At 36.2% G+C, this 24,397-nt stretch overlaps 2 protein-coding genes across 2 annotated transcripts; both read right to left on the reverse strand.

Moving 5' to 3' along the window:
- Positions 1-124: 124 nt before the first annotated feature.
- On the reverse strand, positions 125-8,415 carry LOC135692912 (uncharacterized). Its single transcript, XM_065211253.2, has 5 exons — positions 6,094-8,415; positions 5,789-5,844; positions 4,720-5,074; positions 4,028-4,215; positions 125-3,527 (listed from the first exon to the last, which is right to left on the reverse strand). The coding sequence occupies exons 1-5, from the start codon at positions 6,308-6,310 to the stop codon at positions 3,357-3,359; spliced, it is 987 nt and encodes a 328-aa protein (XP_065067325.2). The 5' UTR covers positions 6,311-8,415; the 3' UTR covers positions 125-3,356.
- A 150-nt stretch (positions 8,416-8,565) lies between these two features.
- LOC135692905 (constitutive coactivator of PPAR-gamma-like protein 1 homolog) lies at positions 8,566-22,901 on the reverse strand. Its single transcript, XM_065211245.2, has 11 exons — positions 21,875-22,901; positions 20,384-20,603; positions 19,623-19,789; positions 19,305-19,445; positions 18,368-18,845; positions 16,408-16,945; positions 15,088-15,234; positions 13,436-13,622; positions 12,171-12,425; positions 10,789-11,005; positions 8,566-10,271 (listed from the first exon to the last, which is right to left on the reverse strand). The coding sequence occupies exons 1-11, from the start codon at positions 22,664-22,666 to the stop codon at positions 9,961-9,963; spliced, it is 3,453 nt and encodes a 1,150-aa protein (XP_065067317.2). The 5' UTR covers positions 22,667-22,901; the 3' UTR covers positions 8,566-9,960.
- Positions 22,902-24,397: the final 1,496 nt, after the last annotated feature.

Raw genomic sequence — 24,397 nt, forward strand, 5'->3', positions numbered from 1 at the left:
ACTTGATTATAATTCCATTTTACATAGAAGATGGATGAAACAAAATTATTATATATCTAGACGTCCTGATGCTTTTCTAAACTTCTTTTCAAAACTTTAGTAACATCTCTAAACGCTGAAGAAAACTAAAAACTTTTAAAAATTAAAACTACTTAACTAGGGTTATCTAATAATAAAATGTCGAACCGATGTAACGCTTCGCAACAGAAATTCTTTTAAGATTAAACTAAAAACTTAAAGACAAAATGTGTGTAACATTGTGTAACGTTGTATAAAAATGTGTAACAAATAGTAACGATGCATAAAATGTGTAACAATTTGATTAAAAACAGACAACGATGAATTGTATAACAAAAAACCAAAAATCTGTTTGGTTATCTAAAGTGCACTTGTCTATTAGCCAAAAGGTAATGGCCTTAAAATTTGTCAAGTAAATTTTCCCGATGTTTGATGAAATTGTATTAAGAAAGCCAACGGTTCTAACAGTTAATTTTATTTAACAGTTAACAGTCTAACAGTTAACAGGAAGTTAATTCTTGCTTGTTCACAGGCTAATAGACAGTGCTAAAAGACAACCAAAAAAAACTTGATTTCAAAACTAAAACGGTACAAGAATTACTAACAGACGCAATTTTTTGGAATTTTTGGCTGGGATGAATATCTTTCTAACATGCCCCTTTGTAATCTTAATATTCATATGCATGTATGTAGCTTGAGTTGACTAAAACACAAATCGACTTATCTAAAGAAATTTGAAATTTAGGAGGATGCTCGTTTTGGTGCATCAATAGGGTATTTATACATGAGGTATGAAGATGGCCTGTCAACTGAGAACATAGAAATCTTATCTCAATTTTCTTTGGACCGGAAAATGGAATTGCTTTTTCCTCTGTTCTGCAACACATTTTCATGTCATGACAACTTAAATTCGTTTAAGGCTTACAGTAAATACAGGCGATGTTAGACTAGATATCATCCCAAATTCGTTTTAATGCTTAACGACAGTGACAACATTGATAACAATTAAACGGGATTGAAAGGAACAATCGCTTACATAATCCACGCGAAAATATATGTAAATGAAAAGAAAATGAACGATCATGAATGAAAATAGAATAATTTTATTAATAAAACTCAACTTAAATAACTATGAACGTTTAAACGCACTTAAAGAAATCGAGCAAGCAACCAGGCTTTCTGCTCAAAATTTAGGACGAACAAGAAGCAAGGGAACCCTTTTGGAAAGCTGACAAGGACCAATTTATTTCGCTTGAGATAAGTAAGGGAATATATAATATGCAGGACTTACAACGGGGAAATGTCTGTATTTTCAGTTGCAGGTTATTGAAATGACATTCAGATGCCTGAATCACATTCCTCGACGGAAGACGTATTTTCAATGCTTCTTGTTTATCAAGCCAAGGCCGAGCAAGGACAACAATGACAGGCAAATAAGAAGCAATTTGATGTTTCATAGCAACAGAAAATAAGTTTTCCTACGCACATTTGATGCTCAAAGAAAACGACTTGAGACATTCGCCTGCCATTATAGTTCATAGGGGGAAGGATCAAGGAAAGATCCACGTGTATATACAAAGGACTTCATACGAAGAATATTTTAAGCTTGAACGCTTTGGTGACGATAAAGTTCTCTATGCAAGCTTACCCGTTGCAATGCTACAAAGATTGGAGGGCGATTCTTTCTGTTAATCTAAATGATTTGGCTGAGGAATTAGCTGAGGCTTTAATTCTATAGCTTTGATTGCATTCACCCTTCTACGGGAAAATTGAGTTTTTTGTGGAAGTAAAATGTGGTGAGTTTGAAGCAGCAATATTGACAATAGTTGGGTACGCTTGCTAGAGAAATTTGATTAAATAAATAATGTTTATATTGATAGATTAATAAAAAAGATAGATATTCATTGATGTTTACAGTAGTAAATACTTTCGAGACACGGTATTGATATTTCTGATATCACTTTGAAAGTTGATAATTTGAAATTAATAGAAAAAGATTAATCATTACCCTCGTTAGTGGACAATTCTTAAAATATCATCTGCGAAGCACACTTTTGTAGCAACTAGCTAAACTTGCTCTGGGTATTAAAATATCCTTGAATATTTTCAAAGACCGAAAAGAAAAGAAGGAAGAATGTATGATTCGATCTTTAAGTTAAGAATACCATTTTAGAATTTTTCTGCAAAATGAGGGATAAAATAATTCTATTGCCAGGAATATTTACATGAATTTAAGCATTTTAGAACCGAACAAGGCCGTGGCCTAAGAAGGGCTTGTGCCTCTCCTTCTGATTCTCCCCCTTACTTAAAACTTTGATCTCTAACGTCGGGTAAAAACGAATATTTGTCAGATATGAACAGAAACAAAGCGCACGTGCTACAAAAGTGTGCTGCATTGCAAAGTATACAAAGAATTCAAACAGAACAGAATGAAGGCACTCCAGAAACTTACGGTATGACCAGCTACCAAAATGTTCAGAGCAGCACACATTATTAGAGAAATTTAATAAACGATTTATCGCCAAGAAAAAATGAATTCAGAAACTAAAGCTTCTTTAGATTCATATATTTGCTTTCATCACGTTTAGAATTTGTGCATAAGATAACGATGAGTAGTTTCTTTGGTAAAATTACAACTAAACTCCCGGTATGTCTTAAAGACAAATCATTTGTGTTAACAAACCCTAGTTTATGATAGCTGGTCGTAAAACCGTAAGCTGGGTCCCTACGATTTTAGTATATTATATCTAAGAACAACAGTAATTACGATACAGGATATTATTTTCTAAACAAAATCTTTTCCCTGTTTCGAGACAGAAAATTTCTCTGTAAATTGGCGCCTCATATTAGCTCAAGGTTTTAGGGAAAATTAAGTAGCATTGATTGATGAGTAAAATTGAGTTTTCTCTCTTACCGATTTCTATTGACAGAATATAAAACAAATATTTTTTCTGTTTGATAGCGATGTTTTGCATTTGGAATACACAGTTTAATTGATGTTCATGGATTGTTACCAAATCAGGATTCGCTTATTTCAACTTTCAATTTCATTAAGTTCGGATCAGAAAATTTATATCAAAGCTATTTATAATTTTTCATCATCAATTTGTTTTTTCGCAAGTTATTTTAAAATCGACCTTGTATACTTAATTGAAACGTTTTAGATCAGGGCGCCAATCGAGACTTATATAGTTAATAAATATTATTAGGTATACCAGTTTAAAACGCAATTTATATTTGGTTTGTCGAGAGCAAATGAAGAATTTAGATAAACATTTTAAATCTGTTTATTGATATTTCTGATACATACCTCTGCTTACAAATACACAGCAGCATGCTTAGGCCTCATGGGTCATCGTAGTGTTTGTAATTGTGTTTACACTTACATTTGGAATTGTAGGCCCATTGCAAACAGTGCATGGATTCGCCTGGATTATTCTTCCAGTGCCATCACGTTTCATTATTACTCTCTTCAATTTGCGATCAGCTGGTTCTAACATCACAATGTTCTAAAATTTCGTTAAAGCAAGTCAATGGATCGTGATAAAGTAAGTGTATTTGGTTTCAATAGACTTTAAGGTTCTTATGCAACTTCAGATATTCTCGGTCACAAAATAAGGTGCTGAAAAAGTGACACAATTTAAAACGAAGGATTATCCAACTTTATCATTAACAAAATACAACACATTGCTCTCTCTGAAGTCCGATTTAGCGACTTCCTAATTGCATCAATATTGAAAAGAAACCCGTTTATAATATGCTGAATTGTTATTATGTTACTTCGCATGATATCAAAGTATATAATACAGGATTGTATTACATGGCAAAATATCATGTTTTACACGATACCGTAATAAGTTTCATGTGAGAATTTGATACTGAATCACACAAAGTGGTAGGTAATTCGCACCATAGTACTTTTGCAATATTTCATACATAAAATGTACTGCTACACGTAGGAGTATCAAGGGAGAAATACTTGCATGTAATATGAGGCATTTGAACGCACCTCTGCCTGTCCAGCGTGGTTCACATATGGTTCTTCTCCAATTAAGCTTCCCTCATAAACAGGAACACACTGAACTGGCGAGCAGTTGCTTCCATTTGAGATCGTGTATTCTGGGCTTTCAGGGGGCGTCAAAGGCAGAACAGTTCCCGACGTTTTTCTGGCAACTTTGAATATATCACCAACGTTGCCTAAAACAAAATTTACCATCTCTCTTTAATTCTTCGAAATATTCTTTCACGAATAAACTTGTTTTTAGAGCTACTGAATGAGCGCTTTATAGTCGTCGACGTTATTACAAGACAATATCGCCTCTACCATTAATTTCGTTTTCCTTCTTGAACACAAAATGACACCTTATTCTGCAATAATTTAATATACTTTGTTAGTTTTAGGTACTTACACGTGGAAAAAGGAAAAAAGCTCCACAATGTGTATTGTAGCTTTATATATCAAGGTTATTTTCAATAGTTTTGTATCTGAGGTTTATGTAGTTGTCTTAACGCATTTCAACAGAAGATGGAAAAATTGAAACTCGTTAGATCAAAATTTATGAAATTTACGGTTGTTACGATTGTCTGGTTATCAGGAAAACTTGTTAATCAAAAGTACAGCTAAAATGCTCCCGATTTCCGCTGTCTCCTGCATTTTCTTGGAAAAAATTGAAATGGCGGAGATGAAAAGGAGACACTTACCAACTGGGTAGTTTGTAGAAACAACTGGAGCAGTGACGGGGCTCGTTGTGTACTGAACCTGGCCTTGAGGATAGGCTTGCAGTTGGTATTGGTTTGATGGCAAATAATTTGCTTGCGTGTAGGACGACATTTGGTTGGTTGGGACGACAGACACGATCTGAGGTGTCGGAGGCTGGAAGTACCAAGAACCATCTTGAGAAACGGAGTAATAAACCGGCTGCTGCACGCCAGGCACAACTGACTGCCATAGTTGCTCAGGGCGGCCTTTGAAGAGGGAGGAACGCTTCTGGCGGACTCTTGCCGGCCCGACTACAATCTCTTTGCCTTCGTATTCAACGTTGCCGAGAAGTTTCACCTGCAAGTCAACAATAAGATAATTCATGTCCAGAGTAGAGAATTAGCAAGTTACAATGCTTGTTAAATAAATCTAGGGTTGGTAATGAAAATTGCATTGTTACGGTTGTTACGAAACCACATGGCAATCTATAAATCAAGAAGAAATAGGGTCACATCGCCCTGATTGATTAGGCCTATAGGACAAATTGAATTTTGGGAAAATTAGTTTGGAGAACAATTTATTGAATAGAACTACGAAAAAAGCCATTTCTAATCTAGCAAACCTAAAAAAGCAAAGTTTTAGAGGAGTGACCAAGCTCTGAACTTAAGCACAACTTTAGTAAAGCGTCTTCCATTATGATTTTTCATTAGGAAAGAGAAATAGCTGGCAGCTGATAGCTTTGAAAAGTTATCTAGGAAAGATGAAACATGATTTTTGGACCACCATGTTTTTTTGGTCAACTAACTTCAAAATCAAAACAAGTATTTATCTGCTCTTGTGGATATAAAGATTTTAGAAAACTTAGAAGTGTGTTTTTTCCAGATTAATGACCCCTTCACAAAACACTATACTTTTTTCAGCGTGTACAAAGTTTCGCAAGCCACCAAGAAGAGAGAAGCTAAATCCCTATTTCATGGTGCACAGATTCTGAAGAATATAGAAAAAGGTTTCTTTTATCCGAAAAACAGAATCCTATTCTAAGTGTATCAAAATTGCTTCAAAATTATATACCTTCTCTGCAACAGTTTGGCTGTCAAATGTGATGAATGCATAGCCCTTTGAAGTTCCTATCAGGAAAAAAATGATTATTAGAACATTATTTCAAAAATTTGCAAGCAATTTAAATACACTTCTTAAAACATTTATTTGTATCTCTACTTATATTTCCTTGCATCAATATTCTTAGTCCGAAATTATTTCAGGGACAGCAACAATTGACTGCTAAAATTTCCTGCAATGTCTTAATATCCTAGACTATGTACAACATTGTACGATATAAGTTGCATATAAATCTAAAATATTTTTATACTACATACCACTTTTGTCTTTGACAATTTTGCTTTCATGCACCATCCCATACTCCTCAAAAAAAATCTTCAAATCGTCTTCACTTGCTTCACGTGGAAATCCTTTCACAAAAACACGATTAGGAATATCGGTTTCTCCAGGATTAGCCTTGTGGACAGAATGTGGATCATTGCTTGGGTTGACTGCAATGTTATTTACAGCGTTTTTCAAGGTTGTCATGTCCATTTTGCGCTAAACGTTGACTCAAATACCGAACTGAACAAAAAAAATTGAACTGAAGCGAAACTGTCCAAAAATGTCTTTTAAAAGCGAAGCGTGCTGTCGCAATGCGAGCAATCGATTTGATTGGCTTATGCGCTTGTCACGTGATTTAAACACGCTTACAGAAAGGAACTGCAAGGGAGACTGGAGCAAAGCGTGAAACACGTGATGCAAAACGATTTTATTTTAGTTTTACAATAATCTTTTTTGGCGCTTTTTTTAAAATTGTATATTTTGTTATTTTTTTAGGCAAATGCCATTAAAATCAAACAACGATTAACAAGAACTAAAAGTTCAGGAATATTTGTTAACTTTATTTCGCAACTGCCTAAACCGAATTATTTTGATACAGCCCTTGCGAAGAATTGGCAACAAAATATTGGGGGAAGCCGAGGGAACAATGGATGCCAAAGTAACGAAATTGAAAAAAACAGCGACTTAACTTGTAAACAGGTTTTACAAGCTTCTTCTGCTTTTCAGAGAGATCGATTTTAAATTTTGTAAACATTTTATACATACCTTACCAGCTGCTTTTACACGACATTGTGTATTTATCCGCCCTGAAATTGAATAGTTTTAATTAATTATGTGGATGGAAAGAAATCATAAACAAAGCAAAACTCAGTTTTAAATCTTCAGTCCTTTCGCTTGCATAATCCAACTGGATTTTGCTCGATATTTTGATATTTATCGTGACGTAAATATTTTAGGTTTGACGTCAACAGCAACCAACAGTCGTTTAAAATGAAACTGTTTTGGCAAACGGTAAAAACTGGGCGGAGTGATTTAGATTTTGAAAAATGGTTTCTGAAACACCAATGGATTCTAGAAGCAAAGAGGTTTCTTTGTTACCTTCGTTGTACCTGCTATTTTATTGTCTGTGGGACAAGAAAATGTCTCTTGCAACTATCGAAAGTATTTTAACCAGTTTTTAAGTAACTGGCAGCGAATTATTTGCAAAATTTAAGAAATTCATTGTGCATCAGCCAAAAATACCTGATTGCAATTCAACATAACTGTTAATAAACAAAGATATAAATATATCTGTTCATGGGTTTCTGCAATTTTTGCACCAAAAGGTAATTACTTTATTCTTGCAATATATGCATTTTAAGCATTTAGAAGAATCTAAAAAACAGATGAAGGAAAAATGTGATTTCTTTTATTGTATTTGTTTTTATTGTCAAACGGTGACAAGTGATAAAAAAACGCCAAACAGAAACACCTGATTAAAAAAATGCCAAACAGAAACAGGTGAACCCACAAACACGTGCTGCAAAACAAACAAACAACAATTAAAATTATGTTTTTATGAAAATAGAAATTTAACGAAATAATTTCGAATTTTCGAAAGAAACCAACAAAAGCAAAGAAACCAATAGAAAGCATTAAAGGGCTTAGGGTGTCGCAAAACGTGCCTCAGGTTGCCCCCCAAAACCTGATCAACCGGGATACCAATCTTCTGCGAAAATAGCGAGGAGCAATTCACTCTTGAAAATAGCGTACGAGATTTTCCCTAAAACAAAAGAATTTCCAGGGATTTTCAGATAAAGCAATAGGATTTTTCACAAATGTTTACGAGATTTTCTTGGAGTGATTTGCCCCTTGGAAAATGGCACAAACCATCTTAAAAAACTTTACGTTTTCCAGAAAAAGGATGTTTTTGTTCCTAAAAGCAAAACAACGACGAGTGTCTGTTGTCCCTTGAATTTTCTAAACCCAGAACCAGTTTCAGGCATTCTGGCCTACCTTTAGATGAAACCATGTTTGAAGTCTCCCATGGCTGCACAAACCCTGAAAATCCACTGCATTAAATGGTTGCCTTTAAAGACCATTGTAATTCCTGGTTTCTAAATTTGCATTGTTTCAATGATTTCTTAATTAAGAGGAGTGCAATGATTTCTTAATTAAGAGGAGTGCAAAAAACAAGCAAATGATGGAACTTCCTTTTCAACCAAACATTAACTAACGTAATGGAAAATAAAAGCGATAAACGAGAATTTTCTGGAAAATTTCGGAACCAGATTTTGAGCTATTTTTGAACAATCACATCTTTAATATGCGACTGTTCTGGAGTTAAAACGAAGCGCAACTCTAGTGTATAAATTTCCTTTTTGGAAAAATTTTTCCCAGAAACTGAACAAAAATCCAAGACAACATTGGACAAAGCAGCACTTGGATCGTTTTAGCAAGCACAAGAGAAAAGAAAAAGACAAAGCTTCAAGAGTGGTCAACAGCCCTCTAATTTCATTCAAGAACACGTATTTGGTAGAAGACATTTCGAATAAGATACTTTGAAAACAATAATCAATAAACCGAAAAATTAACCGGTAATTCACTGATAAATGGCGAAAGATAAAAAGACAGATCCGTGGTTCACGAACGGGAATCGATAGAAAGAACTTCTGGCATGTGCTGATTTTATTTGCCTTTAAGATACAAGTCATAATTTGAGGAGTATAAGAATATAAAAACACATCCCTCTTCAAAACGCATCTCGCTCAGATGACTAGCGTTTAAAATTGAATTTCTAAAACATAAATGTTTCGTATCCGTCATGCTTTTGGGAGATTAGGGCTAACTTGGGGTTACGATAATCCAGAAAAAATTTAGGAAAGAGTAAATATCAAACAATTTTTATCACTCTTCTCTCACATACATTGCATAGTTTTGCACCAGAGTAGAAACACGTGAGAAACATTCACGTGGGAATTTTTTGCACGAAAACAGCGTTATTTTTACGAAAACAGCGTTATTTTGGGCTAAGATGAGGGCAGTTAATCAGAGAAATTCGCATACATGAACTAATTGAATGGGTCAAAACTGGGTTTGAAAAATGTTCAACCAAGGATACTAACATTGTGGCGAAATGGTGACACCCAGTGTCGCCTGGCGAATCAAGAAACGGCCCTCTCATCACGTGGCGATATTCATTGACAATAATAATAATCATAACATGGATTATTCGAATCCTGCCGTCATTTTTGCAGTTCTCCCCCAGTCATACATCGAGATACATTTCTCAAAATAATTCCAGACTTTAACGCAATAAAATGGTAAATCAATTTACTACCAAATATGAGTTATCTAATAATAAGAACTCAACGAAATCAATTATTTCATGTCACCAAGTTATAGGATTTTATCGCGAACGAAGCTCGAGCCTCCATATTTCAGAAATTCGCGAGAAGCACAGTGCTGTTACACGAAGCATTTCTAGCAAAAAACCCTGTGTCGTGGCTTTGATAAACATGTTGGCATTTTATTCCGTCTCTTAAAACCAGGACTTAAAAGTATCAAAAATAACAATAGATTTTGTAAAAACACGAAACGTAAATTTGAAGCCGTAAATTTCTCATCGCATAAAATAATGATCACCGAGTAAAAAGATTAATATTGAACTCCGGGGGGTGGAAAGCAAACTGTGATAAGAACCCTACCCCCAACTTCTACTTGGAAGGCTACACCTACTCAGCAAGTAGCAGATTCATTTTGATATATATGTAATCTTTAAGAATCTTACGTAAATAATTTTATCAACATAGATTCCGGGAAACTTAAGGACTGTTTTAAATATAAAAATTTCATTTCGTTGGTGTTCATTTTGTCGGAGCCTAAGGACGACTCCAATTCCTTGGAAGCGAAAAGTCGCCGCGTCTCTCCTCATTTGGAATAAACCCATCATCAATGCCAAGATTCTGTCCACGACCTTTCCCAACCCACATATCTTGGTGGGGCTTTCCCATGTAGGATGCCGTGTTTCTATCCTTGCCGCGTGATTGTCCGCCAGAACCGTGCTCCTGTCGCCCTTTTCCCCCACCAGGTCGATACAGAGACCTGCCCTGGGGTCTGCCACCACTACGAGGCATTAAAGCCATGGGGTTGCCAGGGCCTCGTCCAAAAGATTGTTGGACCCCTCGCATTCCTGCAAAAGAGACGAATTTACACAATGACTTACACAGTGACCCAAAAAACCTTCTGCTGAGTTGAGGTCTCGTGTTGCTTTAAGTCTAAAAATTAAGGAGTCCGACTAAATTTTTTAAGCGTTTTTAGAAAATTTTTCCAAAATTTCAAGTAATTTCATAAAACCTTCTATTTGATAGCCTTGAATATAACACAAATATGAATGAAAAACCGTCTGTTTACAAATAAATAAAACGAAAATGAACAAGCTCGATATTTCCCCTCTCTCTACCTAATTCCTCCTCCCTTTCCCTTGTAAGGGCTTAGCTATAAGCTCGTGAGCTTTTCTCTAACATTACCAACTAGAAAAAAATTAAAGGCATAAAAACTTTAAACAACGACTAGAACAAAAATTATGAGGGATTATGGTTGAACTTGTTTGTGACAAGATTTGTCGTTATAGTCATCAATCGTGGGACTTTTAATACTTTGGGCCACGGAAGCCGTTAATATGAAATAAAAGGGTTGGGGATACCTACCGTCATAATCCATTGGCCAAGGGGAAAACAATGGTGTAGGTAAGAGGCCACGACCTCGATTTACTGCTTTGCCTCGGAGCATTCCCCTTCTCCCGGAACGTGAATCACTTGGAAGATCAACGCTGCTCCTTCCTCCAACAACAATATCCGGGTTGTCTCTATTGTAACCAAGTCCGGACTTATTTCCTGACCAATGAGCAACCGGGACGCCAGCAACCTGTGAGAATCGAATGTATGTATGAATGTTTACTAGTTCTACACATCAAAGCTTTGTCGACCCGCCAAAACTACCGTAATCAAAGTTCTGTTTACAAGACAACAAGAAAACTGCAACAAACTTATTAACCATTTCCTAAATATTCAAATATGTATAGTGCTTTAAAAAAACTAAAGTATCTTTTCTATTAGGTTTTAAAGTTTGGCCAATAAAGCACTTTAAATGTGAGAACCACTCTGTTAATGTATGGGAACATTTTAATCTGTTGTAGAAAATCACAGAATCTTTTATGCCAGTCTACCATAATCACTCTAAAAAGCTCAACAATTTTCTTGGGCCATGCTGAAAATATCACATACTGAAAACTGAAAAAATTGAATCGAAAATTGAAAAATTGAAAAGACTTTTCCAGGAATCCTAACTTTCTGTTATTATTAATTATGTCTGAAATATTATCATTAAAGATTGGAAGTTTTAAAATTAAATAAGGAAACTGCAAAATAAGACACAAAATGTGTGGGTGGTTAAGGTTCGCAAAACCAAAGAATAAAAGTGACAAGCATAAAATAAATTCGAAATATAACCAAAAAAATTTTTCGAAACATTTAATCGAAGTCCAGAAAACATTACGGTTCCACGGCTGTGAGCCGGGGAAAGGTTATCCAATGGTGCAGTAGTTTTGAGGAAGGCCAATACACAACTTGACAAGAGAATGCAAAATGAAAAGAATTTACTGTTGTGCCTGGAACTTTCTTCTGACAAAGTATAAAGGAACAATTATTCAAAATATCAAAGGTACATTTTGCGGGAGGCAAAAGGTAAATTTTGAGAAAGGCAAATAGGAATAATTTTCATCCGGAGGAAGGGTAAGGTGTTTTCTGAACTCTGTATCTAGGGGAAGTTGAAAGAAGTCTCTTTTTAGAGGGTGAGTTTGTAACGCGATAAAAAAGTTTGACAGGGAACAAAAAACTGATTTTTAGTGATATGATACAGCAGATTCCAAGGAAAATAAATATTGTCATCCATTAAACACCAAGATTGTTCAACCAATCAACTGTGCTTCCCTCATTTTTTCTAAGAAAATATTCAAAATGCTTCTCAGAAATAAAGGAAGTCGACTTGAGGAGAAATCTCGAATGCATAAAAATCTAAAGGCTGCCAATACCTCCAAAGTGCCACCACTTGCCAAAACTGGCCTCTTGCTGCTGGCTCCGCGACCCTTTGCGCTCTTGCTTTGATAGTTTGCTCCCGCAGGACGGAAATCGTTTACCCCATATGGGGCAGCAGGCATCAATGATGCAGGTGGGGTGCCAAAAGGGGTGGCTGACGTCACCGGTTTCAAACCAGTGATTTTGTACTGGTCCCCTAGGCCCTCAGTAATGCACCATCGAAGACGTTCGAGTTTCTCGGCAAGCTTCGGCTGAAAAAGAGTCATTTCCCTGTTCAAAATCGTTCAAGCAAGTGAAAGTCAATAGAATAATCCACGCCCGGCTTTAAAAAACCATGCTTATCGAGCAGTTTATGAAACCATACAGTAAGTTAGTCTTGGTACCTCTTTCGATTTATACTCAACTAGTTTAAGCAAATATTCATGGTGCTGTGATTATGAACCCCACCTGTATCGATCCTCAGAGGTTGTTAAAAGAAAAAGTGATGTTGACAATGTTGCTGAAAGGATCCACGACGAATTAAGACTTACCACTAAAAAACACCACTGTTACTATTGTGTTTTCCTTAGCCATCTCAGCTCCTAACATTTCCAGTTTCGATTTTTAACAAATGACTCATTATATCACTTTCAATTGGGACCTTCAACTTTCTTTTCAATTCAAACTTGGCCAGGCAAATTAACACCGTATTTTTGTGACTGTACATGCGTTTGTCTAATGGAGGAACGTAACTCCTGCCCTTAATAACTTAATTATTTCTGGCTCAGGTGCTTTGGTACTCAAGATAAAAATATAATTTTCTGACAAAACAAACCTGTGGCCAGAACCCTTGAGGAAAACCCGGGCCTAGAATATGTGCATTGTCACGCAAACCTTGTACTTAGCGTGGGCCTACATGTCTTTTTTCTAAAGAATCACGCCAGACCATGTAGGCTCAAAGCCATAACATTTTGTTCATTTGGGCCACAAATGTTTCTTCAATTTTTCTTAAGAACGGACTCTTGCTTTTGCGTACCAGGTAGAGAAACACTGTAGCCGTAACTTTCAGATTAAATTCCTGTGCCTCATCAAGTTCTCGGCATACAATGAAGACACCAGATTTTATCTGATGACACGCCCTTCTCTCTTCCTTTTCCCACTTCCTGAGCCTTGCAATTTTTCTTAGATGTTACTTAGTTTTTAGGGTAGTGAGCCTCGTGTTTCTTATTTCACTGTTTCTTAAAATAAGACGCGCATTTCACGCATACAAATCTGAACGCACCTTTCCCTCGCATAGTTCTGTTGTTGCCACATTCATAGACGATTGCAGCCATTTACTGTGGAACAATTTCCCATCAAAAAACAGCCAGGGGCAACAGAATTCCCACGGCACAGGCGAGCCACAAGCATCATTTGCAACTATGGCGACTTCAACGCCACTCATGAAGACGGAGGCCAGCTGCATTGCCCTGTAAAAGAAGGGTGTGATTATACGCTTCATAATTAAAACTATCCACTAGTCTAGATACACTTGAAGGCACCATGTCCCGATGCATTTGATGGCCATCTAAATTCCCATTGGTTGTACTATACAAAAGGCCTATTGCTTCGTATCCAATCGGCAACGTAAGACTAATTCTCATTGTTTTCTCGACCAAAAATGCGCCGCCAAGTCTATTCTTAACTCTGCACGGTTGAATGACACTCTAAAAATTATCATGAAGGAATACATAGCCATATGTATTATCAAATTCACTTCTCTACCGAGGGTGATTCTCAAATCTGGAAAAGCTTTGTTGAGGCATGGCTCGAAAAATCCTTGGGAATTTGTGTCAGGTTCATGTTAAGCTGTATACAAAAGATTAAATTTCTGGGATATATAATACGGAGCCGGTCTAACATGCGGGTAGGCGAGGGGAAGGTGATTCCTTTGCTCCTTCAGTGAGGCACTTGTATGCCCTTTCCTTCTCACAAACACTCGGGGCGTTAATTACTTTTTAAATATTCGGAATTTATCAGTTTTCTATCACAAAATTGGAAGATTAATCTGAGTTGAGAAAATGTTACGTGCCTATTCCTGTTGGCTTTTATTGAAGAAAAAAATTGGGTCAATAAATGATTAAATATTTAGAACGTAAAGCTATTAGTCGCTGGGAGTCACGAGGAAATTTAAACAAAAATGTTCTCCGTTATTCGTCTTATAACCAAATATTAAAATTCATCTTTAAAATAACACCGTTTAAAAAAATGTTATTCTATGCTATTGAAAGTTCCAACCATTTTAAGCAAGAATTTCTGTTATTACACCAAAGAAATCGATTGCAATGGCATATATTTTGCTTTAACAACTGTTAATCGCAATTTTGGTCAAAACATTTCATGGTTTTCAATTTACCACGTTAAAGACCTTTTACGCAGGCCCTGAAAAGGCAAGAACTGCCCCCCCCCCCGAGCAAGTCAGGAACATTAACAATCGTCCCACGCACCTAGCAGATATTTTTATTTTTTCTTCTCCTTATACAAACATTTTTCAGCAGCATAATTTACAATTTCTAAAACTATACATCTAATACTGTATATGATGTAATACCGTATTTCTTTCAAGTGGTACTGTATATCTAATGTGACGTTTCATGTTATACCGGGTTCCTGTTAAGTTGTATCCTTCTGGTTTGGATCAATTACATTAACAACAACCATTTACTGATGTCAATTGGAAGAAAATCTTTTAATGATATCATATGCTTTAAACAAGCTTCATTTTTTCCGTCTCCTTATTTCTCAAGCAAGAAGAGTTTTGGGTTCAAAGGAACTCCGAGGGCCTTCCATCCAAAAGTGAGACGGTTAATTAAAAACGCAAGAAAGTTAATTGCTAGGCATCGCTCGCGGCTTATACGATGTTATGAACGATAATCATAACAATTATTGCTTTACCTGACGTCGATTTGGTTCAGTTTAAGATGTGCCAGATTCATTGAGTTGCCTTCAGTTGTGAGATGCGAAGACAATGCCTGTGCTAGAAAGGCATCAATGTCTTGTCTCGAGAGAATGGACTTGCCACCTTCTTGTTGTATTAAATATCTAAAAAAGTAAAGAATGTGGCCAAATATCAACCTAGAAGTCTAATAACAGCATAAATGAAATAAATAAAATGGGGCGTGTCAATGAAGGGGGTGTGTCAATGAAGGGGTATTTCTTTCTGTAAGGGGTGTGGAAGAGGAGAAGGGAGTGGAGAAGGAATGGAGAAGGGAAAGGAGAAAGGAAGGGAGAAGTGAAAAGGGAAGGGAGAGGGAAAATGAGAGGGAAAGGGAGAGAGGAAGTTAGAGGAAAATGGAAGGGGAAGTGAGGGGGCTAGTGGGAGAGAAAAAACAAAGAGAGGATTAGTGAAAGGAGAGAAAGGGGAAGGCAGAGGCAGGAAGAGAGACCTGGAAAGTAGCAGGAAGGGAGACCGGGAAAGGGGCAGAGAGAAATACTGGAAATTGAGGGTTCAGGCTAGTACCATAGACTTTTGTGTGACAGAGATTTTTTACGAAACTGTGTGTTAGATTGAATTACTGATTATTTTTCGACAGACCTTTGGTTGGTTCATGACAGAAAATAGATATCGAGTATCCTGGAAATGACCATCGAAATTTAGATTTTCAACAAAAGTCAGTTTGGAGACAATATGGACCTAGAATAAATTTGACCATTAAACGTTGAATAGGATTTTTGCAAAAAAAGGACAAAAAACTTCCAACAGCAGAAATCTTAAAACAACGGGCAATCAACACTTCCCTGAGGTTTCTTTTCTGCACAACGGATACCACATTGTTCCTTTTCAAATAATTAGATCTTCAATAAAACTCTCATCTCCAACAAATAAGGCTTAGCATTCTATCAGATGCAACTTCTCGTACGTCCTGCGTAACTGAAACTTCAAACACTTGTCCTATGCATGTCCCTACAGTAATTTTCCTTAAAAATCTTTGCTTCGGACTAAGGCCTTGTTTACATGAAAGTCCAGTAATCTGAATCGGATCCAAAACAGTACGCATAGACTATGCGTTTACAAGGGAACTGGTGGATCCGTATACTTTTTGATCCGCTTCCAACACACTTTTGGGATCGCTTTCAGAGGTGATCCCGTATGGATTCAATCTGGAAAGGATTTCTTGCAGACAGATGGTAAATTGAAGCCTGAAAGACGTGTTTTTGTATGCATACAAACGTGTTTTTGTTACAAATGTAAACAAAAATGGTTACAAAACTCACCTTAGAACGCAACACAAAAGGAGCATTCGTTGAGGCACCATTGCAACATTCGACATATTTTGCGTGTCACTTTTCAGGCAGGTTAAAAACGCTTTCATCCTGGTCGTATTATCCTGTGCCTGTCTTCCCAGCCATAAGTTTTTGACCGGGGGTATATCCCAAGGCATACTGACCGGTTCAACCAGATCCGGTTTATCTAGTTGGTTGCCCCGGTAAACACAATATTCCTTGACATATCGATATGTCGGGTTTTCTATTTCTCGTTCATCTGGTGTTTCCCCTTTTTTCTCTTCATAAACCTTCTGGTCATACAGAATGCCATAAATATGCTGTCTTACAGGTCGGTAGAGTAAAGGTATCGGCAGTCGCATTGTTGCGTTCTCCTCGTCTATAGCTGTATCGATAAAAACTTCTCCTTTTGTAAGAATCTGTAAGATTTCAGCGGCCATCTCGCCACCCTGATGTCGTTTGCGCGCAATAGCAATAACTTCTTCAGTGATATCCGGTAGAAATGGCTTCATAACATCATAACGGCCTTCTACACAACAAAAAAATGTGTTTTGAAGAACGTGACAAAAATTATGCTGATATTACAGTTTGGTCAAAAGGATAAGTATTAAAGCGAAGGCCACATATTTGTCAACGTTCATACTTTCTAGTTTTGGAACATTATCAGTTTGGCTTAGAAAGCCTTCCAATGGACAATTCTTAAAAGAATTTGTATGCAAATCTAATGTAGCTTTAGGAGAAGATTTTCAAATATTCTTGAGGTCTTTATGTTGTCAAAACATGAAAAGCTCAAGAATATTTGAAACTTATAAGCTGGAGCATGGCTTGAAATCTGGAGAAGAGTAATTTTCAGGTGGTTTGCAGGTGACGTTTATTTGCGCAAGTAAACGAAAAGAACACCTGTTTTTATTTTGATTTGAGAAAAAAGATTAGCTCATAATACGAAAGGAAGTGTGGACATCAAAAAAATGAAGACCGTCATTTTACGCCGCAAAATTCAACTAAGTTTACACTTTCAGCTTTTTTATAAAGATTTGAAATGTAATTTGGTAACTTCGAACAATTTCAGTAACAGTAGCATTTGGATAAAAGTAATTTTTCGAAGTGAAAGTGAAAGAAAAGGCCCAAAACAAGAATTAAATGGATTTTTGATGAATTCCTTCTCAGTCAAAGTACGAGAAGAATATATACTTTGAAATGCAATTGGAGAATTGGAATTCTATAAAGCAGCAAAAATCTTTCTCTTGTGGAAAATATTTTTGTTTGAAGGCAGCTGGCCATTCTGGCCCCTAACTCTCCGTGTGGTGACTCATGAGCCTTTATGTGTCTGTACACAGTGTTGAAAGACAAATGTGTTAACCATTTTATGAACTAAGCCACAGCACAGTGGTGACACAGAATTGAAGCGTAAATACAATAAAATATTTTCCACAAAAAACTACAAAAAGACGATATACAGTATTTGTCTGTCAATTTTTCTGGAAAAAGAATCTTTTTGAGGGAGATGAAAACTTCTCTGTGTTGGTTTTTAGTGTATTTTTACAGAATATATATGAAAAAGGATAAACTATCAAAACCTAGCATTTTGCCTATAGTTTATTTTAAAGTGTTACACATGTATAACAGAAAATATCTTTGAAAATGTTCATCATAAAGCTTTGTTTGTATTATATGCAAATTGATTTTGTGGTCTCACCAAATTAATGCTCAATAAAAAGAAGATGTTAAATGGTGTAACGAAGGTGCAACATGTGATCATGTTTTTGCTTTCTTTATAATACTTATAGATACAATTATCTTCATAAATCTATTAAACCTTTTCTTAATATATCAGACGGTTGTAACATGAGTCCTGGATTGCACAGTGTAAGATGATAATGTGATTGGGCTGGTATTATCATACTACTAGCTACAAACCGCTAGATCATAGTAAAAAACCTAACACAAATACCTTGAACTTCTTCACTGGGAGCATCTTCACCAGGAACTTCTTCACCAGGAACTTCTTCACCAAGAACTTCTTCACCAGGAACTGCTTCACCAGGAACCATTTTACTAGCAACTTCTTCACCAGGAACTTCACTTTGCACATCTTCATTTGGTACATCTGCATTTGGTACATCTGCATTTGGTACATCTGCATTTGGTACATCTGCATTTGGTACATCTGCATTTGGTACATCTTCATTTGGTACATCTTCATTTGGTACATCTGCATTTGGTACATCTTTATTTGGTACATCTTCACTGGGCACATCTTCACTGGGCACATCCTCACTGGATGCACCTTCACCTGGCACATCATCACTTGGCATGTCTTTCCTTGGCACGTCTTCACTTGGTACCTCTTCAGATGATATATCAACTCCCATTCCCTCTTTTTCTTCTTCTGTTACTCCATTGACAGCAGGTTTCTCCTCAGTGGCTTCCTAAAAACAAAATTTTGTGAAGTCCTCATAAAATCTAAAGACAGCTGATCACAATTGTAAAGACACATACAGTAAAAGACCAAATTCAAGGCTTCTTGGATTATTGAAATTGAGTCAATCTTACATATACTTTTAATCACCATTTGCCAGCTTCACCCATTTAATAAAAGAAAATAGTTAAGAAACAAACATTTTCTTGTAGGATCTGAAGATTCTGCTCTGCTTTTGCTTTGGGAAATAGAGACCGATTTAATTTTGGATTGATGGAAAACTTGAAATTAGCACAATAATTAATATCAACTGAAATTTTAATATAGCCAAAACCTTACATGAGCTAAATTTCAGTTTCCTACATACAAGTTTTACAAACTAACAAAACTTTAAAAAATGGAAACGAGTCTGAGAAAGCAAAAAATTGTGCAGTTTTAAGAATAATTTTGGATATAAAAACATTCTTACTACTTCATTCTTTTCTTTTCCCTTTGAAGGTTCTTCTTCTTGATTTATTTCTTTCTCGTCTTTTGCCTTTTCTTCCTCTTCTTGGCCATTTTCTTTGCTTTCAACACCTTCCTTCCCATCTTCTGTTTCTTTAGCTGATTCCTATATCAAACAGTTTTAACATCAAATAAAAATATCTCCACAAATTGAAAATATATATAATATTTTCAACAATAAATCCTTTAACTGTTACTTTTATTATATACAAAATTAAACTGTTTATTACAAAATTAAACATCTTGACTGAAGAAAATCAAAGAAAACTTGTGATGATTTTACTTGTTGCTGATTTGACAACTGAACTTTTTGAAATTGCTGCCATCTTCTTTGGTAGCTGTTTTCAATTCTTTTAGAGTCTGAGACTTCCCCTTGGGTCTCTTGTGAGGGCGGTCCAAAGCTGTGTACTGGAAAACCATCTATGTTGAGACAACTATCATGGTCTTTAGCTGAAAAAATGACAACAAAATGTGATAACAAGATGATCTTTTAATGAGACAATTTTTACTAACACCTATATGCTGTAAATAAATACAGTACTTCTCCCATTTATCTGAGGAAAAAATTTCAAGTCCTGGCAAAGAAACTAAGTTAACCCGTTTCTTTACTACATGAGTGCATGAAGACAAAAAGCAAGGAACGAAGGCCCTGTTTACATGATGCTGCTTTTTGTTTCAAATCCCCTGGTTTCATACTAGATTGGCCTTATTTTTAAACGAAACCTGCAGTATAGCAATCTGGGTATTACAATATTCTTGTGTAAACAGCGCCCTGAATAAAAAATCACATGAAAATGTTGACATGTGAACTGGCAAAAATTTTGTCTCAGATGGTGAAACTAAATACAATATGGAATGAAAATGTTGTCATTCAAACAGGGCCTTAGAATGTTTCCTGTAAAGGTGGTAACTCATTGCCTTGATAAGGTGTGATATAAACTACACTTCTTGGGGGAACAAGGCAGGTGCTAAGGTGTGTGCATGTGATTGCATGCTTTTCTGAGGATGGCCTGAACGTATGAGATTTCAAAGAGACTGACTTACAAGTTTTGTGATCTTTCTGTTTCAAAGTTGATTTAAAGTAATCTATTGCTTCTTTTAACTTTAAAGTTGCTTCCCCCAAATCGTAACCAGAATCTTTAAAAACTTCTTTTGCAAGTTCATCAATGTCATCTACATCTTTGTCTTTCAAAAAGTCTGCCAACCCCTTGATAACTATTTCAACAGGTGGTGGTGCACTTTGATATGATATATTGCCTTTTAGCTAGGAAACAAAATCAGATCAGTGATTAAATGTTTAACTCATTTTAATTTAAGTAACTAACATTTTCATTTTACTTCAGGATGCAGAAAAGGATGGTTCCAAGCTGCGACTATAAGCTGCATGCTTAATGCTGTAATCACGCAGTTATATGCAGTTGGACTCTGTTAAGTTGTGTCCTGAATTTTACTAGAGCAGACTGATTATCAATTATTATTGGATTTCCCCCATCTTATTGAAGTCGAAAGCTGTTTCCTGGATAAGACAGAAACAGGCACTTTATATTCTGAAAATAGTGGAGGGTTTAGAAAAAGATGGTGGGGGGGGGGGTTAAAATCAAACAAAAACAATGATGGTTCATTTCTTAATATTTTGTATTTATTGAAAAAAAGGAAGCAGGGGCTAAAGGGGTGCCTATCTTAAGCCATTCCTTACATTTCGTGGAGGCATGAGTTACAGGCTTTTGTTTATCATTTAAATTATTGCATTAAACATTGAAGTAGATATCAGATTTACTTTGTACTTTCACATTAATGTAGGAAGTAGGAAGCAAATGCATGTCTTTATAATTTTATAGTATAAACATAATTCTAGAGAAGACTATGTTATTTGTGAAAAGGCTTGTAAAGATGAAACCTGTAGTTTGGCTGTCTTCAACACCAAAATATAATTCTACAGTACATAAATATAATAGTTAAAACTTAATAGTTTTGTTTATGCTTATAAAATATATATATATATATAATCAAACCTTTTGCATACAAATGTTTGGTGATACAAAATCTAAAAATAGGCTTTAAAAAACTGTTAAATGTTTACTTATTCAAAGCCATTCCAAAATCATTGAAACCCTCACAATAAAAACTCAAGGGTGGTTTAAGCTTTATCTCCAAAGAGAAACAAGTTGGTTTTGGTTTCAATTAATTTTATAACCGTTTTTCAACTACAAACAAGCAAAATATTGCATACATTTCTTCAACAGAATATTATATAAACAGCTTTGGTTTTTGCTTTAATGCATATTTCACAATTTGGTATCAAGTTGGCCCATATATATGGCTCCTGAATAGAGCCAAAAAAACTCTCAGCAGCGTCCTTCAAAAATATTTTTAAAAAATCAATTAACTCTTAATCTACAAATCTTTAACATTCCACAAATAGATTCAACAAGAACGATCATTTTGAAACAGAACAATAACTTTCAAACATATTTACTTCAGTACTTCCAAATTTTGTTTGTCAACAAGAGCCAGCCAAAATTTATTAAAACCTACCTCTTCACTTTTTAATGGGTGGTCTGGACCTAAGAAGCTCCAATGGAACGTCGCTAGATAGCCTTCTGGAATAATGTTGTTTCCTAAAAGTGCTGCGAATACTGGTAGGGTATCAGAACTTAGGCCCAGTTCTTCCATGACTTTCCCAAAGTCGATACGAGATGATTTTGCTGTGTATCGTCCGATTTTTAAATGATCCGGGGAGAAACAGTTCGATATCCTTTGAAGAAGATAATGTGAATTCTGTGCAATAATTCCTGTACATTTTTGCGATCGATAATAGCTTGTAATATCGTGATGAAGGTCGCCAACCGATGAACAAACTATCACATTGCAACTCTTCAATGCCAATCTCAAAGCTGTGTTGAAGCAGGCTGGTGTAACCGCTAAACTACGAGCTGGCGTGGCCCGATTGCTAACTACTTTTGACATTAACTGTTTAACTGTTTCTCTCTGGTTCGTATGCCGCTGCTTCCAATCGTTAAACCTGGTTGCACCCACGGAGCCATCGAAAAATACAACTAATTCAATACTTGACTGACGAAAACATCGTACAAATCTCTCCAAATTGCTTAGCATCTCATTCCACTGTCCACCACAAACCCAGTCGGTCGCTACTGGGTAAACATATTTTCTACAACTATCGGCATGTACGACAAAAATCTGAGGCTCCTTTTTAGACGTTTTAGTTTCCTCTGTGTTTTCATTCTTCGTTGATTTCAGGTCGACATTTTTATCAATGCAGTGCCCTAATTTCGATTCGATGTACTTCTGTAGCCCTTCCAAACCCATTTTGATTCTAAGATTATCGTGCTTTCTTAACAAATAACGAGTAGAGAAATCCTCTGCTAAAAAGTCAGATCACCATTAGCATCATTCCAGTGGTTGATGGTGAAAGATCAGCTCATGAACTGCTCCATTCCTGACTTTTTAACAACGACCACCAGTCAGAATTTCGGCCATTGGCGGGATGGTAATCCACTTCGAGGACACGCACGAGGTTCGAAAGGCCTGGTTGATTAACTGAGGGGACTGGGAATTAGCGGAGGTCTTTCAACAATGAAGGGAACCAGAGAAAACAAACCATTCATGTTGATCAGAATAAAATGTTGTGGTTCTGTTTGTAAAATGGAACCTGTCAGAGCCGATGCATTGGAGGGTGCGTCGCACCCCTATAAGGCTGTCTGTCGGAAAATCTGAATGCTTGTCGGAAAATTTTAGCCTTTAGGATTCTTCAAAGTCACAAGTCACAGCCCAACGACTGGCTGATTATATCCTTCCTAGCTTTCCATATTTTATTATTAGCAATTTTACTTTTAATCGATTATTTTGTGTTGCATTGACTGAAAATAGCCAAAGTAAGTCAAAGTTGGTCCTTGCGGAATAATTTAGTGGTCCTTTGCCTTGCCTAGTCACTTCACCAAGAAGGCAACTGCACCTTGAAAAAATCTATCTGCATCTAAAATTTAGCAAATTGACCTATACATAGCAAATGGGAAATGACAAATGAGACGCATGCGTAGTATCAAAATTGCCATTGAAGTAGATATGTCGTCGGAAATATTATGATATCCACCCCCCCCCCTATTATATATCACTACTGGTGTCGGCCCTAAAACCTGTACAAATAATAATGACTTTGGCGACCAGCTACAGTGATCATTCTAATTCTAAACTCTCAAGAATCGAATGTGTATCTTCTATGGCACTCAAAATGAACAAGTTTATTAAAATAAACTGAAATGTGAGAATAAACATTTTTTTTATTTTTATGCAATTAAAAGTGTTAATAAGGATATAACACGAATATTACATGAATGTATATGCAATTAAGATCCAGAATGACACAATCGATGCGATCTCTTCTATTGTCAAAGAAATTGTTGCCTTGACATCACAAGAAGGACTCGGAATTTTTTTCTCAAAAGGCTTTTGGACTATGACTCTTCAATATGTTGATACTATATGTTGATACATTCTTGAGCTATGCTCTCGAGTACATAGGATATCCTACCCTACAAATGTAGAATGATGTGGAACCAGGCACTGCAGAGCAGAGGGGGGCTGGGGGTGCTTTACCACTTCTTGCACAAAATGCCAAATACCAGTAAAGCCTCTTTTTATACGATTTTAGCTCCCCCCACTTTTTTAGACCCCCCACTTTTTCAACGCTCCGCGGTGCCTGAGTAGAACAGACTTCAACCAGCCCTTCAAATAAGCACCATCGCATTTATTTGGAAAGGTTTGGATCAATTAAGCAATTTCTCTATTTAGAATCATAGGCAATTGCAAAAACATATGTGTATTTTAATTCATTGTAGAAATGCCATGATTTTTTACAAGAAAGCAGTCATCGACGTTTATACATTTTTGTAAACCAGGAACGAAGGAGCACATTTTATGGCAGATAAATTGGCCAGCTTGAGTGGTAATGTTTAACCATTATCCTTAATGCCACATCCTTATTATCATGCTTCCGCAAAAAGTGAGGGGGCTACAGTCCCCAGCCCTTGGCTCCGGTGT

This window comes from Rhopilema esculentum, chromosome 3 (assembly GCF_057945365.1).
Source record: "Rhopilema esculentum isolate cy_ngs chromosome 3, ASM5794536v1, whole genome shotgun sequence".
NCBI classification, from domain to species: Eukaryota; Metazoa; Cnidaria; class Scyphozoa; order Rhizostomeae; family Rhizostomatidae; genus Rhopilema; species Rhopilema esculentum.

Excerpts from the sequence above, each read along its gene's own strand:
- LOC135692912 (XM_065211253.2), bottom strand. The coding sequence starts at position 6,310 with ATGGACATGACAACCTTGAAAAACGCTGTAAATAACATTGCAGTCAAC. Across the intron at positions 5,845-6,093 it reads AATTGTCAAAGACAAAAGTG|GAACTTCAAAGGGCTATGCA; the intron begins GTATGTAGTATA and ends TTTTCCTGATAG. Across the intron at positions 5,075-5,788 it reads GCCAAACTGTTGCAGAGAAG|GTGAAACTTCTCGGCAACGT; the intron begins GTATATAATTTT and ends GTTGACTTGCAG.
- LOC135692905 (XM_065211245.2), bottom strand. The coding sequence starts at position 22,666 with ATGGGTTTGGAAGGGCTACAGAAGTACATCGAATCGAAATTAGGGCAC. Across the intron at positions 13,623-15,087 it reads CTGAACCAAATCGACGTCAG|GGCAATGCAGCTGGCCTCCG; the intron begins GTAAAGCAATAA and ends CTTCTTTTACAG. Across the intron at positions 11,006-12,170 it reads CAAGTGGTGGCACTTTGGAG|GTTGCTGGCGTCCCGGTTGC; the intron begins GTATTGGCAGCC and ends CGATTCTCACAG.